Source organism: Camelina sativa, chromosome 13 (assembly GCF_030686135.1).
Source record: "Camelina sativa cultivar CO46 ecotype springtype chromosome 13, ASM3068613v1".
NCBI classification, from domain to species: domain Eukaryota; kingdom Viridiplantae; phylum Streptophyta; class Magnoliopsida; order Brassicales; family Brassicaceae; genus Camelina; species Camelina sativa.
The window spans coordinates 11,197,881-11,216,329 of record NC_141892.1 but is presented as its reverse complement, the minus strand read 5'-3'; the positions used below and the strand labels follow the sequence as shown (position 1 = coordinate 11,216,329).

General features: G+C 33.4%; 2 protein-coding genes and 2 pseudogenes across 3 annotated transcripts; all 4 read left to right on the top strand.

Moving 5' to 3' along the window:
* The first annotated feature begins 1,041 nt into the window (after window positions 1-1,041).
* LOC104736515 (cytochrome P450 714A1-like) lies at window positions 1,042-3,856 on the top strand. Its single transcript, XM_010456517.3, has 4 exons — window positions 1,042-1,503; window positions 2,277-2,757; window positions 2,841-3,231; window positions 3,315-3,856. Exons 1-4 carry the CDS (start codon window positions 1,200-1,202, stop codon window positions 3,738-3,740), a joined length of 1,602 nt encoding a protein of 533 aa, XP_010454819.2. The 5' UTR covers window positions 1,042-1,199; the 3' UTR covers window positions 3,741-3,856.
* A 3,036-nt stretch (window positions 3,857-6,892) lies between these two features.
* On the top strand, window positions 6,893-9,530 carry LOC104736514 (cytochrome P450 714A2-like). Its single transcript, XM_087481949.1, has 5 exons — window positions 6,893-7,238; window positions 7,843-8,069; window positions 8,156-8,406; window positions 8,501-8,888; window positions 8,996-9,530. The coding sequence occupies exons 1-4, from the start codon at window positions 6,947-6,949 to the stop codon at window positions 8,772-8,774; spliced, it is 1,044 nt and encodes a 347-aa protein (XP_087338075.1). The 5' UTR covers window positions 6,893-6,946; the 3' UTR covers window positions 8,775-8,888; window positions 8,996-9,530.
* LOC147929394 (cytochrome P450 714A2 pseudogene) lies at window positions 9,002-9,415 on the top strand (annotated as a pseudogene).
* Window positions 9,531-10,094: 564 nt separating the features above from the next.
* On the top strand, window positions 10,095-14,052 carry LOC104738160 (putative E3 ubiquitin ligase SUD1; annotated as a pseudogene). The gene is made up of 9 exons (XR_015577668.1): window positions 10,095-10,328; window positions 10,438-10,994; window positions 11,525-12,058; window positions 12,141-12,328; window positions 12,428-12,739; window positions 12,824-12,972; window positions 13,092-13,243; window positions 13,358-13,504; window positions 13,600-14,052. The product of XR_015577668.1 is annotated as a putative E3 ubiquitin ligase SUD1 (transcript).
* The last annotated feature ends 4,397 nt before the right edge of the window (window positions 14,053-18,449 follow it).

The following is an 18,449-nucleotide window of genomic DNA, read 5'->3' as shown; positions in this document are numbered from 1 at the left end:
AACAGACACACAATAAGAGGGACCGAAAGATAGAAATAGAGTACATACACGGGATTCCATATTTTTCATGTTTTTATTACGTACGTAACTGTGTATATATGTGTAGTACCATATATAGATAACGGATCATTAATTATTTGAACATTTACCTCAAAAAGCAAAGTACTCTCTACTTCATTCCAACTCTATGCGTATGTATGTTACTGTATGGACCGATACGCAAATTAAATGTATAGGTAGACACATGGCCTACAATTATGAATATTACAATTATTTCCATCAAAAGCAAAGTACTCTCCATCTTAACATACAATAAAACCTCAATAAATTAAGAGATATTTTCACATTTTTTTCTGTATTATTTTTCAAAAATAATCTTTTATGTATAAAAATAATTAATTTAACCAGTCCAAATTGAGTCAGTATAAAAATTGACAAAAATCGATAATATAATTAAATAATCTTTTATTTTTGAAATTCCAATTTAAAGTATGATCTAAATGATATCATAAATTAATAATTATATAAATTTACATGTCTATATATATAAGTTGATATACAAGTATTATTTTAGTTTCTTTTTTAATGGAACTTTGTTAGACCTTATTTCTATAAAACAGTTGTTATGTTGTGTTTTATTAAAATATAGTGTTGTAATATAATTTATAACTATATCATAAAAATATCTAAAAAGTTCGGTAAGTTTTCAATTTTTAAATATGCATCATTTTTATTTTGATACAATTGTAGATTGTAAATTAATATAAGTGTATAGTGTTGTATAAGTGTATTTATTTATAGTCATTGTAATTTATTTTCTAAATTTTTGTTGAATTCATTTTCTATATATTAAAATTTCAAGTCTAAAACTTTACAATATATAACATCCAGATCACTATTTTCTTTTAAATAAAATTGTCTCAATTCATATCTTCTAAAGTTTTAACAATTAAAACAAAATATCTATAAACTAATAATTAATTTATACTATAAATAAATTAATATCACTATAAATTAATAATTTATTATGGTCTCAACCTTATTGATTTATAGAGGTTTTACTATATGCATAAATACATTTTTATTATTTAAAACCTCTTTGGTCAAAAAGGAATGGTCGACTATATATATAGCCAAAGAAGAGCAAGAGAATCAAAGTCGTGAGTTCAGAACTATAACCAATTTTTTTCTTAAAGGAAATGGAGAGTTTGATAGTAGAGATTGCAAAAACCATTTGGTGGATACTAGTTATTGGAGTGTTAAGTTTAGGGATTCAGGTGTACGGTAAAGCGATGGCCGAGCAATGGAGGGTGCGGAGGAAGCTGACGATGCAGGGCGTGAAAGGTCCATCGCCGTCGCTATTTCGTGGAAACGTGCCGGAGATGCAAAAGATCCAATCACAAACGGTGATTAACTCTAAACACTACTCTGGCCATAATATCATCGCCCATGACTACACTTCTTCTCTCTTTCCTTATCTCGACCTTTGGCGAAAACAATACGGTATGCTCTCTAATCACATATAATTTTGATATGTGAGGAAAAGAAATTTTGTTCTTCTTGTCAACAAAGTAGATAGGCATATCTGATTTTGAAGAATGATAACATACGAGGCGGATGAGTCCGTTTTGGTCGTTTTGAATTAGACGATTCCATATTTTGGACGGATGATAGCAGATAAAACAAGCTCATGTCTCTTCATAAAATCTTGTAAATAGATAGTGATTGAAAGGGCCATATATATTACTATATTCGCCACAATGTTTACATGCATACGTGAATCTTTATTCATACATATGTTCATACTGATTGACAGCTAAGGCCTATATAATAATATATGCGTGTATTATGTGTATGTAACGTATGCATGGATTGACATGACAACTAACTCGCAGAATTTAAAAATTATCAAACGCTGTCTTTTAGATAAGTTTATATAGCCAATAAGGTTTTGTACGATCGGGTCTACTTGATCAAAAAGTTAGCAGTTCTATTATTTTTTTTTACTCAAGCAGTTCTATTATTTTGGTTCCCTTTTTTCTAGTAATAATAGTAAGATAAATATTAAAAATACCAAAGTAGTTGTCGCTTCGCTAGCACGCGTGGAGCGGTAATAGTTATCATCAGTCTTTTGTTTTCATTTGGAAAAAAGTATATCATCAGTTATGTTGATTAAGATTAAGAGGAACTAAATTTTGATTCTCACCGCTTTCTAAGTTGGTTTTGAGCATTTATTTTATCTGAGTAATTTATTGGAATAAAAATTTGATGTTTAGGGAGGGTGTACACGTACTCGACGGGGGTGAAGCAACACTTGTACATGAACCACCCGGAGTTGGTGAAAGAACTTAACCAAGCCAACACTCTTAACCTTGGCAAAGTCTCTTACGTCACCAAGCGCCTTAAATCCATACTTGGCCGTGGTGTCATCACCTCTAATGGGCCTCATTGGGCTCATCAACGTCGTATCATCGCCCCCGAGTTCTTCCACGACAAAGTCAAGGGAATGGTGGGATTCGTGGTGGAATCGGCGATGCCAATGCTCAGCAAATGGGAAGAGATGGTCAGAAGTGGAAAAGGAAAAATTGTGTGTGACATAAGAGTGGACGAAGACCTAAGAGCTGTCTCTGCTGACGTCATCTCTAGAGCTTGCTTTGGGAGCTCTGTCTCCAAAGGCAAAGAGATCTTCTCTATGCTTAGATGTCTTCAAAAGGCCATCACTCACAACAACATCCTCTTCAGCCTCAATGGCTTCACGTAAGTGGAATTCACAATCATTTCTGTCTATATGTATTAGTTAAGGGAATGTAATGTTGATAAATATATATTATGGTTGCAAGTGATGTTTTGTTCGGTACCAAGAAGCATGGGAACGGGAAGATTGATGAGTTGGAGAGGCATGTTGAGTCTTTGATATGGGAAACCGTTAAGGAGAGGGAAAGAGAATGTGTGGGAGATCACAAGAAGGATCTAATGCAGTTGATACTAGAAGGGGCTATGAGTAGTTGTGATGGTAGCTTGAAGGACAAGACACAATCTTACAAAAGTTTCGTGGTGGACAATTGCAAGAGTATATACTTTGCCGGCCATGAGACCAGCGCGGTTGCTGTCTCTTGGTGTCTTATGCTCCTCGCTCTCAACACTTCCTGGCAAACTCGGATCCGCGATGAAGTCTTTCGTTTTTGCAAGAATGGTATTCCTGACGCTGACTCTCTTCCCAACCTCAAAACGGTAATTTTACAACCTTCAAAAATTTCTTGAACTCCAAGTATGAAAATTTTCAGAAACCTAACATCACTTGCACATATATATAGGTGACAATGGTTATCCAAGAAACGTTGAGGCTATACCCACCAGCAGCATTCGTGTCAAGAGAAGCCCTTGCGGACACAAAACTCGGAGGCCTCGTGGTGCCAAAAGGAGTGTGCATCTGGACGTTGATCCCTACATTGCACAGAGACCCTGAGATATGGGGAGCTGACGCGAATGAATTCAAGCCAGAAAGATTTAGCGAAGGAGTCTCTAAAGCCTGCAAACACCCTCAGTCCTTCGTCCCTTTTGGCTTAGGGACAAGGTTGTGTTTAGGGAAAAACTTTGGGATGATGGAGCTCAAGGTTCTCGTGTCACTTATTGTGTCAAGGTTTAGTTTTACTCTCTCTCCCACATATCAACACTCTCCAGTGTTCAGAATGCTTGTAGAGCCTCAGCATGGTGTTATCATTAGAGTTCTAAGACAATAATATCTTATAGCTCATCATAATATCTTATTATAACACTATAGACTCTACTAGTGTATTATTTATCTGATATCTTTTTTTGAGCAAATAAAGGTTTACCAATATTTATCGAAAGAAAATAATGATGAGCACTTGTGAAAAATGCTATTAGTAACCTAGCATGTAACAAAGACAAATAAGTAAAATTTACAAATCGTTGTAATTTCTTTTCCAACAATCAAACATATTGATATCAATAAATACGAGTTTACAACAAGTATAAACATTTCAAAACAAACGTTATTCGAAAATACAAGAAATTGAAATAATTTCGATGAGGAATATAATCTAGGTATCCTTACATAAAACTCACATATCTTTTTTGTAATTTACTAGTAATGGTACAAAATATAAACTGTGTACAATTCTAATTATCTGGTACATTTTTGAAAATCTCTCCCTAAAGGTGCAACAATTCATCTAGAAGAGATGAGTCGACCTCATCAATGTACTTAATATTTTCTTCATATATTATTTTACCATAGCTGAGACTGAAAAAGTACGTACCTAATGCAATAGAATCAAGCACGTCAAGAGGAATTGGAAGAATTGAAGAAGACTTTGCTTTTTGTTGATTCTGGACAGTTTCAGCTCATTCCTATTTCACCTCAGACAAGTTATCCTTCAAAATAACCCTGTTCCCCTGATTTCCAAAGGATGTCATCTTCTTCTGGACTGAAATTAGGAAATTTTTGAAAATCTTGGTTCTTCCCATTTTTTTTGTTGTTGTTTCTTAGAGACAAAAACTGGTTGAGAAAAAAAGGGACAATGAGAGCATAATAAATCATAAAAATTCATGATGATATTCAATGTAATAGATCAGCGCTCATAGAGTAAGGGCTCAAAGATTTCTTGAATTGGAGGAACCTCGGCGTTCGTCAACGAAGAAGATAAGAGTTGAAAAATCTTTTTTAGAAAAAAAAAAGAAAAAGAATATATACCCTAATATATTTTTTTATGAAAAAAAAAAGAAAACAAATATATCTATACAAATTTTATTATTTAAATAGAAACTATGACACCATATACAAGTGTCAATAATAGTTATTAGATTCATGATATATGTACTATGATGACCTTTGATTCCAAATCTCTTCTTAAAATAGATATTTGATTTAAAAAAGAATCAATAAAACCAATAGAATGGGGAGAGCCAACCTTTTCGTCTCTTTGTCTTTTCTTCATGTATCAATTAGTTGGATTCCTAAACTAATTTTGCGCTTGAGAAAAAATTATTGTGATTATTCTCAAAAAAAAAAAATTGCGTTTGAAATGTTTTTTCTCTATTGTGATTATAATTAATTTATTATTTTTATACCTCTCTTATTCACCCCATCTCAATTATGGAAACAAATTTTTAATTAAAGAAACAAATTCTGTATATCAATTAATTTTAAAATTATTAATTCTAAATATTATATTGTAATTTTTAATAATAATATCTAAACGGAAGTCACTTTTTTATAAACACAAATTGAAATACAATTTTATTTAATTATAAAATCTAAACCCTAACCATTCTTTGGTGAACCCAAACCGACATATAATTTCGATTAATTATAAAATCTAAACCCTAACTATTCTTTTGTAAACCCAAACCGACATATAATTTCGAATAATTCTTAGGTTCACCCTTAGGGGTGAACCTTTCTCATTCACCCCCTCTAAATTCACCAATCAAAATACAACAAAACGTCATGTCATATTATATTTATAAAATAAATTAAAGAGAATTAAGGAAACAAATTATGTAGAGGTTTTTATTAAGGAAAATATATCGGTTTAGGTTTATAAAAGAGAATTAGGGTTATATTTTACAACTAAACAAAATTATATGTCGGTTTGCGTTTACAAAAAAGTGGTTAGGGTTTAGATTTTATAATTAAACGAAATTATATGTCGGTTTGGATTTACAAAAGAGTGGTTAGAGTTTAGATTTTATAATTAAAAGAAATTATATGTAGTTTTGGTTTTACAAAAGAGTGGTTAGGGTTTAGATTTTATAATTAAACGAAATTATAGAAAAAATTTTGGGTTCACCCCTAGGGGTGAACTACTCTGACTCACCCCCTTTAAATTCACAAATCAAAATACAACAAAAAGCCATGTCATATCATGTTTGTAAAATAAATCAAAATTGAAAGAAAAAAGACAAAACAAATTTAGGAAACAAATTCTGTATAAATTGTTATTAAGAAAAATATGTCGGTTTAGGTTTATAAAAGAGAATTAGGGCTTAACTTTTACAAAAAAAAAACAAAATTATATATCGGTTTTTATTTACAAAAGAGTGGTTAGGGTTTAGATATTATAATTAGACGAAATTATATGTCGGTTTGGGTTTACAAAAAAATAATTAGGATTTAGATTTTATAATTAAACGAATTTATATGTCAGCTTGGGTTTACAAAAGAGTGGTTAGAGTTTAGATTTTATAATTAAACAAAATCAAATGTCAGTTTGGGTTTACAAAAGAGTAGTTAGGGTTTCAGGTTTAAATATTACAATTCAAGAAAATTATATGTGGATTTGAGTTTATAAAAGAGTGGTTAGGGTTTAGATTTTACAGTTAAACAAAATTGTATTTTAATATGGGTTTATAAAAAAGTGGTTAGAGTTTAAATTTTATAATTAAACAAAATTATATGTCAGTTTGGGTTTATAAAAAAGTGACTTGGATTTAGATGTTATAATTGAAAACTACAATATAATGTTTAGAATTAATAATTTTAAAATTAATTGATATACAGAATTTATTTTTTTAATTAAGAAGGTGTGAACAAGAGAAGTTCACCCTAAGAACCAGAATTGTCCTTTGCTTAAATCATATTTGATTGATGAATGTTTGATTTACAGTTTACACTATAATGTTGTTTTTTGAAAACCGTGATGATTCTATAGCTTTGTTTGGGTCGTGTTTTTCAAATATAATAAGCCCAACAATAATGTGGACATGCTAAAACTATATGGACCGGGCGTCCCTAGATTGTTTCCCTACTGTGATATACTTATTTGTTCAAAGTAGAAATGATTTAATAAAATAAGAATTTGGACTTATATGTTCAAAAAGGAATCTGGTTTGACTATATATGGGTCAAGAAGAGAAGAGTAAAGGCATATATAAAACACAAAAGTAAAAAGAAAAATCTTGAATAGACAAAAGAGTGAAAATGGAGAGTTTTGCTGTTCCTTCGGTAAATGCAGTCTGCTGCATAGTTATTGTCGGAATCGTCAGCGTATGTTACCATGTGTATGGCAGAGCGGTGGTGGAGCTGTGGAGGATGCGGAGGAGTCTAAAGATGCAAGGCGTGAAAGGTCCTCCACCGTCGATCTTTAACGGCAATGTGACGGAGATGCAACGAATCCAGTCGGAGGCTAAACACTGTTCCGGCGATAACATCATTTCTCATGACTATTCCTCTTCTCTCTTTCCTCATTTTGCTCACTGGCGAAAACAATACGGTTTGTTTTTTTTTTCTCGAATCTCGTATCTCAAACTTTGTTTTATACAAATACATAGTATATTATATAGATAGTTTTTGGTAAAAGGATAGTTTTACTTTTACCACTTTGCATTTGGGTCTATTGAACATTTTTTCTGTAACATTGTCACACACAAATAATTCAACAATTGGAGAAAAAAAAATAATGTAGGAATTAAAATTTGGAAGAACTATTTTTTTACATGTTTCCATTAAAATAACTCATGTTGTTAGAACAAGAATCAGTGTTCTTAATAGTTTCGTCCATTCCAATGAAAAGGCATACACAAAAAGACAGCTTTGCACGTTTTTTCTTAGTTAACGTTACAGGAAGAAAATCCATAACCAGATAGAAATAAATATCCCATAAGAGAAATATGGTCCACGTACATATTTAGTTTATTTAATTTATAATAACCAAAAAAAATGATTGTGATTTTTTTTTACTCAGAAATGATTGTGATTTAGGTAGCTAAAGGTGAACTAAGTTTAATACTATTGTGATATTTTTGGAATAAAAACCTATTTTAATGGTATTTATTATAATTACCTTTTTTTAATATATATACAAAACTGTAACGAAGGGAGGATTTACACATACTCAACGGGGTTAAAACAACACCTTTACATAAACGACCCTGAAATGGTGAAGGAGCTTAGGCAAACCAATACACTTAACCTTGGAAGAATCACTCACATCACCAAACGCCTTAATCCCATTCTTGGCAGTGGCATCATCACCTCTAACGGGTCTCATTGGGATCATCAACGACGTATCATTGCCCATGAGTTTACCCATGACAAAATCAAGGTTTTAGTCTTATGTCTTTTAGATTTAGCATCATATAGCCGGATTGTTAGTTTTGGCTTCATCGATTGATTATTGGAAATGTGAAGGGAATGGTTGGTTTAATGGTGGAATCGGCCATGCCAATGTTGAACAAATGGGAAGAGATGGTGAAAAGAGGAGGAGAACAAGGGTGTGACATAAGAGTGGATGAAGACCTTAAGGATGTCTCGGCTGATGTTATCGCTAGGGCTTGCTTTGGTAGCTCTTTTTCAAAAGGCAAAGCAATATTCTCTATGATTAGAGATCTTTTAACGGCCATTACTAAACAGAGCGTCCTCTTCAGATTCAATGGCTTCACGTAAGTCGTCACGGTATCGTTAAAACGTTTTATTCTTCTTCATTCCATGCAAAACATATAACTAATTAAGTATATATATGTATATGGTGGCAAGTGATATGGTGTTTGGGAGTAAGAAGCACGGTGATGTAAATATTGATGCGCTTGAGAGGGAACTGGAATCTTCGATTTGGGAAACGGTGAAGGAGAGGGAGACTGAATGTGTCGAACCTCACAAGAAGGATCTAATGCAGTTGATACTCGAGGGAGCGATGCGTAGCTGCGATGGTAACTTGTGGGACAAGTCAGCCTATAGACGTTTTGTGGTGGACAATTGCAAGAGCATCTATTTCGCCGGCCATGACTCAACCGCAGTCTCTGTGTCGTGATGCCTTATGCTCCTCGCTCTCAATCCTAGTTGGCAGATTCGAATTCGTGATGAAATCTTGAGTTCTTGCAAGAATGGCATTCCCGACGCAGAATCCATTCACAACCTTAAAACGGTAATCTCTTACATACGAAAATTACATAGAGAATAAGTTGTGACATAATAGACTATGTACAAGAAACGTAATAACATTTTTTTTTTGTATACATAAATATAAACTAGGTGACAATGGTAATACAAGAAACAATGAGACTATATCCACCAGCACCAATCGTGGGAAGAGAAGCATTCACAGAGATAAGACTCGGAGACCTTGTGGTACCAAAAGGAGTGTGCATTTGGACACTCATTCCTGCTTTACACCGAGACCCCGAGATTTGGGAACCAGACGCAAACGACTTCAAGCCAGAGAGGTTCAGTGAAGGGATCTCTAAAGCTTGCGAATACCCTCAGTCATACATCCCATTTGGCCTCGGACCAAGAATATGCTTAGGCAAAAACTTTGCTATGATGGAAGTCAAAGTGCTAGTTTCACTTATCGTCTTGAAGTTTAGTTTTACTCTGTCTCCCACTTATCAACACTCTCCAGGCCATAAACTCCTAGTAGAGCCTCAACATGGTGTTGTGATTAGGGTTGTTTGACAGTGAGATGTATCGTTATGTGATGAGTAGATCTTTAATTTCTTTTTCTCTCTCTTTTGTAACTGAAACTATAAATTAAAATGCGGGAATTTGGAGTCTACATTTAATTGGTCTACACACTTATTTTGTTTCTTGGGAAACAAGTAATTACTCACTTCTTCTCGTAGACTATGCTCACATCACATGGATCAACTGCTTCGCGACTTTGGCGTGGCTAGAGTAGCTTCAAAGACTCAGAAGCGTAGCGTCGGGATCAATCGGCTTTCCCTTTTAAGTGGCTCGACCATAAACACGCTTTTAGTCAATACTTTGAGACTTGAGAACTAATTTAGTTGTCTCCCTAAGAAAAATTTACCAAAGGTTTAAGATTTTAATCAAATTTAAGTACTAATTAACAAATCAAAATAAGGTTAGCTAGCTCGACTGGATTATGTCACAAGTAAAAAAGATAAAGTGTAATTTATTAATTTACTGTGGTATAATAAATAAGAAGAAAACAAAAAAAAAAAGGGACTTTCTTTATTTTTCTTCAAGGGTCTTCTAGTCAAACTGTCAACAATAACAAACAAAATACAATACAAGTCGTCACAACGGCAAAGTGAAGACGACACCACACCACACCAGAGAGAGAGAAGCGAGAGAGAGAGAAGAGAAGAGAAGCGAGTGAAACTCTCTGAATATGGACGCGTTTCCGGCGGAGAACCAAGTGATCGGTGGCAACGACGAAGCTTTTCCGACGACGGGAGACGATGACAAAGACGACGATGGAGTCGATTTGTGCCGGATTTGCCGATCGCCGGAGCTACCAGACGACCCGTTGAGGTATCCGTGTGCGTGTAGAGGCTCCATCAAGTATGTTCATCAGCAATGTCTCCTTCTGTGGCTCAACCGCCGCGGACACAAACACTGCGAGGTTTTCTCAAACTTCGTTTTCTTGCTTTAGGGTTTCAGTGTTCAATAAAACGTTTTAAATCGATTTCGATTTTTGACCTTGATTTTTTATGAATCTGTACGGATGTTAGGTGTGTGGGCGTAGCTACTCATTTGTCCCTGTTTACTCGGAGAACGTACCAAAGAGGCTCTCATGCAGTCTCATGGCATGAGTTTCTCATCAGAGGACTGTTTCTCAGAGCATTACGCGTCGTTTCTTGGGTTTTTGTGTTTCTCTTCAACGCTTATTGCTATTCTTTTCATCCTTGCGGGAGAGGCGCTGCGATTGAAACTCAGAGAGCTTACCCTGTGTCAGAGATATTTGCTTCTCTCTGGGTTAGCTTAACCTACAATGCTTTCATCGCTTATGGTTTGACAATGATGGTACTTGTCAAGTTTTTTGTTGAACTTATCCGTGGGAGGCGTCACGTCGTAGTGAATGAACATGGAGCTGTTGGCCTTGTTGTGTTTAAACATTTGCTCATTCTCTGTGCTTGGTGGCATGATCTTCTTGGACGCCTTCCTGTCTTCCATGCACGGCCTCATGGTTGAAGCTCATGAAGGACCATTTCTTTTTGGACACGCACAGTTTCATGAATTTGGAGCAGTCAGAACGTTGCTCTTCTTTCTTGATGACAACTCATTTGCTGTAAGTCCCCTGTTTCTCGTTTCATAGGTTTCAAGCTTAGTTATGTATCCGGATTTTGAAATATTCTACTATGTGAAACATGATAACAACTATGTTGCACTGAAACGGGTACGGGAACTAGAAACGGGTACGAAATCGGGGACGGAAAACGGCAAAGTAAAAATTTATAGATACGGGTACGGTATGGGTACTTCAATAAACACATAAGAAAAGATACCCATACCTTTAATAAGAGCTGATTAGTAAAGCTAATGGGATAAGGAGAGAGGGGGAAACGAGTCTAGAAAGTAGAAAAACACAAAAAAATGAAACTATGCTTATGATAAGAGTGCTTTGAATGAAATGAAATGGATGCAAATATCAAAAATTTGATGTTATCTTCCCCTAAAGCATCTAAGACGTCTCCATAGAGTCCCCATAGAGTTCCCGTTCCCAACATGTCCCCGGTACGGGGACGGCTACCAAATAGACGTACCCGTGCATCATAGGATAACAATATTTGTTTTTCCCTGTTTTAATCTGTCCTGCAGGTTCTTGCCGTCAGCTTATCTGTCTCATTCTGCTTCGTGCTTCTTCCATTGTTCATGGGGAAACTTGTCTTTGCGCTCCTACCTACGGAGGTAGCTATGCAGCTTCTTTCAGGATACTCACTTAGCCAAGAACCTGTCATTGTTGGATATATGAGTATTCTCTCGCTTTCTTTAGCTTATCTTGGAAGTTATGTTACTCTGAGTCGAGACTCCATTAAAGCCATTGCCAGGATAGTATCATTGGGGCTCCTCTTCATAGCATTGGCACCCCCATTCTTGCTGTGGATACTTTCGGTAAAATTATGGAAAAATCTATACGTGGTCAAGGATGGTTTCATCTTGTGTTTGAAAGTTGGTGTTTTACCTTTAGCACTTGGCTGCTGGTTAGATTTTTGCACCTTCCCTATAATAGGAACGCCAATTTCCCGGAGGCTTGAGATGATTTCAAATTATCCCATAGTCATGATCGTACATTGGTTCTTCGGACATTTTTGCTTGCTATTGGCTCTCAATTCCATGGTGCTTATCCAGAGGGTAAAAACATTCATTTTGTTTTATTAGTAGCATGAAAAGACTATATTTTCATTAGACTTACTGCATATTTTTCTTTTGACAGATCTTTCACAAACGACCCTTTTGGTTTCTCCTAGATGTTACTGATCCCAACTACAAGGTCACTAAACTATACATTGGCCAATTTCTATTTGCGTTGGCTTTCCACGGGTCAATGATGGTGACTGTGATTCACTTACCAATAATGACCATCTCCCTCGTCAGCCCCTCATTTTTCCCACTCCAATTCTGGTAATTAAGCTCCACTGTCTTACCTTGTATTATTTGTAGTTTCATGCTGTTTGATATTTTTCTAATCTAACAAAAAGCAAACGCTTGAATATGATGCAGGATCTATGACGAAAGGGTTATGTTTGGCTCAATGGCTGCTTATTCGTTCTTAATGAGTCTGGGATCCCCCGAGTGGTTAGCCGAGCTTATTAAACAGGCTGTAGAACCCATAGTTCGCAAGTGGATTATCACTGTCAGTTCTTGGCTTGAGTTGAGCGAGTTCTTGCTTGAAAACCATGCATATCAGAATGTGAGACCATTTCAGAATCTTGATGAATGGTCTCTAGTGTATATACTAGCTGAGGGCTCTGTAGTCAGGTTATACGGATCTCAGAGTGATACCACTTTTGAAGAGGATATTGGCGACGATAGGTAAGAGATAGCTTGAGTTTTGACTTTTGAATAAAAACTTATTCATGTATAAAATTTTGCAATCCTGATATGTTGAAGTTGCAGGATTATACTAAAGATCGGACTGATGTTGGCTCTAGCTGCTTTGAGCATGTTTCTCATTGGCACAATCTCCATGGTTTTGCCACTTCTGATAGGAAGGGTGTTCTTCCACTCTTTCTCTTTCATCATACCTTCCGGACTCAAATACGATGGTATGTAACTTTCATCATCTTGCTTCATAACTTTTCTACTTATGGTTTCATAGCAAATGACGATTTTATTTTTAAGCTTCTAATTTTAAAGTGTGACATTTCAAATTTTATCATTATAGATCTGTGTGGTTTCTGGATTGGATGTTATACCCTGCGAGAAACCTACAAGGGGACTTGCTTCGTATTTTATCATATCATGACTGGAAGAACTGATTTGCTTCTCAACCACTTTGTCTTCCCGATACGGAATACTTTACTGTTCTCAATCTGGGTAAGCAAACTCAAAACTTCAGGTCCCATTCTTCCAACCTAAGTGTAAAAATGCCTGAAACTTTTCTCTTTTGCTGCGGAAATGTTTGAATAACTTGCAAAATCCAATAAACAGATCTCTGGCATACCGGCAATGCTTGGTCGCCTTATCAACCTTATGATCATCATCCCATTACAAGTGCCGCTAAACGAATCACCGGTTTATTCATTGCTCCAAGAATGGTTGATCGGATTAGTCGTCCTTAACATCTGGACCTATCTGGTAAAAAAATTCCATCTCGAGTGTCTTTCTAAAATCAAAAACTTGCTTTCTTGGGCAACAAGTCATCTCTTTCTTTCTTTCTTTCTTTCTCACAGACTATGTTCACGCGTATCACTTGTTTCGCAACAGTGGCTTGGCGGGAGAAATTAGTGAGACTCAGAAATGTCCGAATCAACTGTCTTCCCACTACGTGGCTGCTTCTGGATATCATTTATACCATCATGTTCACTCTTATAGCCACTCTCGTCTTTCCTTTCTTGGTGGCATACTCTCTATTCCCATGTCTTGGATTTTCTGGTGAAGTCAACATAGCCGTGCAGAGGTTCGTATGGCCGGTGCTATTAGCCATCATCATCTTAGGGTTCGTAGCCAAGCTCATCCTTGATCTCTTCGTCTAGATTCACCGAGTGGAATACAATGATCGATATCTGGTGGGAGACAGAGTGGCTGATTTCAGTGAAGATCTTATATTGCATACAAACTTTTCTCAAATTTCTTTTTTTCAATCTTTTAATCTTGAATCTTGTTTAAAGGTCATCCATCTTTAGCAATGATCAGGTTTAAAAAAACTCGTTTGATTTTAGGATTACTAAACTCAGTCAACGATCTTTGAAACATATTATGACGACTTTTTTTTATTATGAATTGTGTCTTGGGGCAAGCATTGCTATTAAAAGAGTCTTGTATTCGTGAAGATTGCTTGTGTATGCAATTTATAAGGTCGATTAGTATTAATAACACAAATGTCTGTTACAACAGAGGTTATGCTCCAAAATACATGTAACCAAACTTGAAACTGGAATTGGAGTACTATTGTTTGGTGCTAGTGAGAAAAAAAAGAGCTTTAGAAACTAACAAAATCTTGATTTTAAGTAAAATTCTACATTTTGTGGTGCTCATTGGTAATTCTGCAGGCATACTTGCCTCATCTCTGTTTTTGCTTCTCTCAACTTGAGCTCTTAAGGAAAGAATATGGTCAAGAGCTTCTTCGTCTGCTGTGACACGCTTGGACGGATTATATATCAGCAAACCATACAACAGATCTGCAAATCCAGAACATGTGTTGTCTAAATGTTTTGATACCATAAGATATTGTGAGAAGGTTTTTACTTCAGATTATGGCATATCAAACGAAACATATATCATTAGACATTTAGACACAAAGAAGAATCAATGGACGCTTAACCTTGAGATGATCAAGTCTTTTTTTACATCCATAATACTATCTCTAGAGTTGGCTCCTTCATTCCAATCCAGCCTGCTCCCCCTCCTGAACATGTAACAAGCGATGGGCATTTAGTTATATATATGTCTGAAGTTTTGTGTATCCAAAAGTTTAAATAGAGAAAAGTGACCAGGCTTTTCGGGTCATATGTTCAGGCAAAGGTCCCAATGCCCTCTCCATCATACCTAGTTGTTCAAGGTTGTCATGCGTCTCAAAGAGAGCCTCACCCGCGTACAGTGTTAAAAAGGTTGAAAATAATAGTAAGCAAAAGAATCTTGTTATGACAAATAAATAAATCTATATATAATAACAATCCGAAAAAATGCGACTAACAGTTGTGTTTTTTCAATCGTACCTTTTGGATATTTTCCGAAAAGTCGTGATGGATCATTAAAACAGTTATTTATGAAAAGTTACAACTGTTCACATCAGAGTTGTAATTATTAGAACATTCATAACTTTTGAAATCTATATATATTTGTCTGTTTGAACAAGAAGAAATCCCTATCCCCGTTCCATACAAATACCAAATAAAAAAGACTCATTTTTTTTGCCATGACACAAAATCAACTAAATTTTCAATATCAAGGGTTTATAAATTTTTCTAAATTACTTTCTAGCAGTCATTCTTTTAAAAATCAAGAAATTTTTCTAATTCTTGATTAACAAAAGATTTTTGGAATGATGAATATAAATGCCACTAAAAGTTGATATTATATTCATCATTCCAAAAATCTTTTAAATGCCACTAAAGTTGATATTAATCTATTATATTCATTTATAAATGCTACCAAAAGTTGTTTAAATTCATTTATATTCATCTAAAAGTTGATATTATATTCATTTAAAACAAGTTTATATTCATTTATATTCAAATTTTATAAAATTTGTGTTTTTTCAATCGTACCTTTTGGATAATTTTCCAAAAAAAATCTGTAAAAAAATTAAATTGTGTATTTTACAAAAAGTTGCGATTGTTCATTGTAACGTTTTTTTGTAAAGTTGAAACTTTTCATTGTAGAGTTGTGTTTATTCTAGTATTCATAACTTTTAGAATATATATATATTTTTGTTTGTTTGAACTGTTTTCATTTTTTAGTCATGACACAAAATAATATAAACTTTCAATCTCAACGGTTTTTACAGATTTCTAAATTATTCTCTAGCATTCATTCTTTTAGAAGTAAAGAAATTCATCCAATTTTGATTTAACAAAATATTTTTGGAATGATAAATCTAATTTTAAATATAAAATTTTAATGAAAATACCTGGAGTTTTTTTTCCAATAGTTAGATGGACTATATAGTGAGTTTTTGAATTTGACTTTTCAATATAGTAATAAATATGCCTTCTATTTAAAAAGCAGTTTACAGTGCACACACAACAGTTGCGATTTTTGGTAGTACATTTCCGTAAAATTATTGTTTTTACTTTTTTTTAAAAAAAAATTGATACAGCTGTATCTGTTCATTGTAGAGTTGTTTTTTTCACTATATTTTATTTATATTTTTCATCACAACTTTTTGTTCTAATAGGCGTGTCTATTTAAATAGTCATGTCTTTTGAACTTTTTATATATTTGTCTCTTCATCAATAACTAACAAATCATTGTTCGTTGAAACAAATTTTCCATTTTATGTTTAATCTAAATAATTTGAATATTAATATCTAATATTCAACTTTATTCTATAATCTAAATCAAATTTTAGAAATCATTATAGCAATATAGAAATTTAATAAAACTTAATACAGAATTTACAATTGCGTAATTTATCGTAAATTTCGTTAAAAAATATTTTCATTTATTTTATTTTGTTTTTAAAAATTGTATATTTTAATTTTACTTTTTTGTTGATACAGTTTCACTCACTATTAAATATAATTTTAATTATAAATTTATATTTACTCTTTACAACTATTAGTTCAATATTCTCAGTTCGGATCACTTTGTCATAATGATCTTTCAGTTGTAGCTCTTTATCATAATTCTTCATAAATTATCTTATATATTTATTATACTTAATGTTTCTTGCATAGTTGCGTCTATTCTACATAATATTTTTTGTTATAAGTTTTCATTTTGATGGTTGTGTTTTTAGTAACATTTTATGAAGATTTATGAAGAGTTCAACAAAATCATTAAAAGTGAATAAGTGAAAGATTGTTAAAGATTGCTAAAGAGTTTTGTTAATTAGTTTTCTAAAATCTTGTAAAGTCCTCCAAACAATCCCTGTATTTTTATGATACTTTCCATGACTTTATTTACTTTATTTTCATAAAAAAATCTCGCGACATCGCGGGAGTTCTGAGTCCTAGAATATATAGTAAGCAAAAGAACTCAAAATACAGATATATTGAGTTTTTACAACAAGATGAGATAAACTTTGGGATTATTATGAATTTTCACTCCAATTATTTTAAATTTGCCATTTTCTTCAAGGGAAAATTCCTAAAAAAAACACCAACTATTTAATATTTGCCAGAAAAAAAACATGAACTTTTGTCGTTGCTACAAAAATACGCAAAATATTTTTTAGTTGATAAAAAATACACGAACTATTATCTTTTTCCAATTTCTCCTCGTCTCTGTTACGCCCGTTAATGGCATTGTGACAGCGTTACTATTTTTTTAAAAAATTCCAGAAAAAAACACAAACTATTTATTTTTGCCAGAAAAATACATGAACTTTTTTTTCTTTGCCTGAAAAACACATAATTTTCCATTTCTTATTTTTCATTAACAATGTTAGAGATCAAAACTCATAATTTTCTCTGTTCTCTTGAACTCCATACAAGTTTTCACTACTATTTAGGATAACTAAATTCAAGAACAAAAATATACAATTAAATTACTCGACTCTAAATTTCTCAATTAGTGTTGTTTTTGGATTTATACGGACTTTACAAATTTTGAAACTTCATTAACACTTAAACTCTAAAATTTCATGAGATCTCCACCTTTGTATCCTTTGTATAAGGTTAACAAATATCTGATCATTGTTGTTGGCACCTACTCCATCTGTGCCTGAGATAGGATGGTTTTCAGGTGAAGATGAGGAATGTCTTTCATTTGATTTACAAAGGTGGAGATCTCATGAAAGTTTACAGTTTAAGTGTTGATTAATCTAATTATGTATTTTTGTTCTTGAATTTAGTTATCCTAAATAGTAGTGTAAACTTCATACTTGTATGAAGTTCAAGAGAGCAGAGAAAATTATGAGTTATGATCTATAACATTGTTAATGGAAAAATAAGAAATTGAAAATTATGTATTTTTCAGGCAAAGAAAAAAAAGTTGTTGTCAAAAAAAAAAAATAGTTTGTGCTTTTTTCTGGAATTTTTCTAAAAAATAGTAACGCCGTTAACGGCCGTAACGGAGACAAGGAGAAATTGGAAAAATATAATAGTTCGTGTAGTTTTCATCAACTAAAAAATATTCTGTGTATTTTTTTGGCAACGAAAAAAGTTCATATTTTTTCTGGCAAATATTAAATAGTTGGTGTGTTTTTTGGGAATTTTCTCTTTTCTTCAATATTTTAGATTTGCCATTTTGGTCACTTTAAAATCTATAAATATGTAAAAAAAATTTGCTAAAATACATACTTCATAACAAATACTAAACCTTACAAAAAACGCAAACATAATGTGTAAAATTGTGTTTTAAAATCTTGAAAATTTGACAAATCCATAAGATTTTAGCCAAAAGGGCAAAATCCACA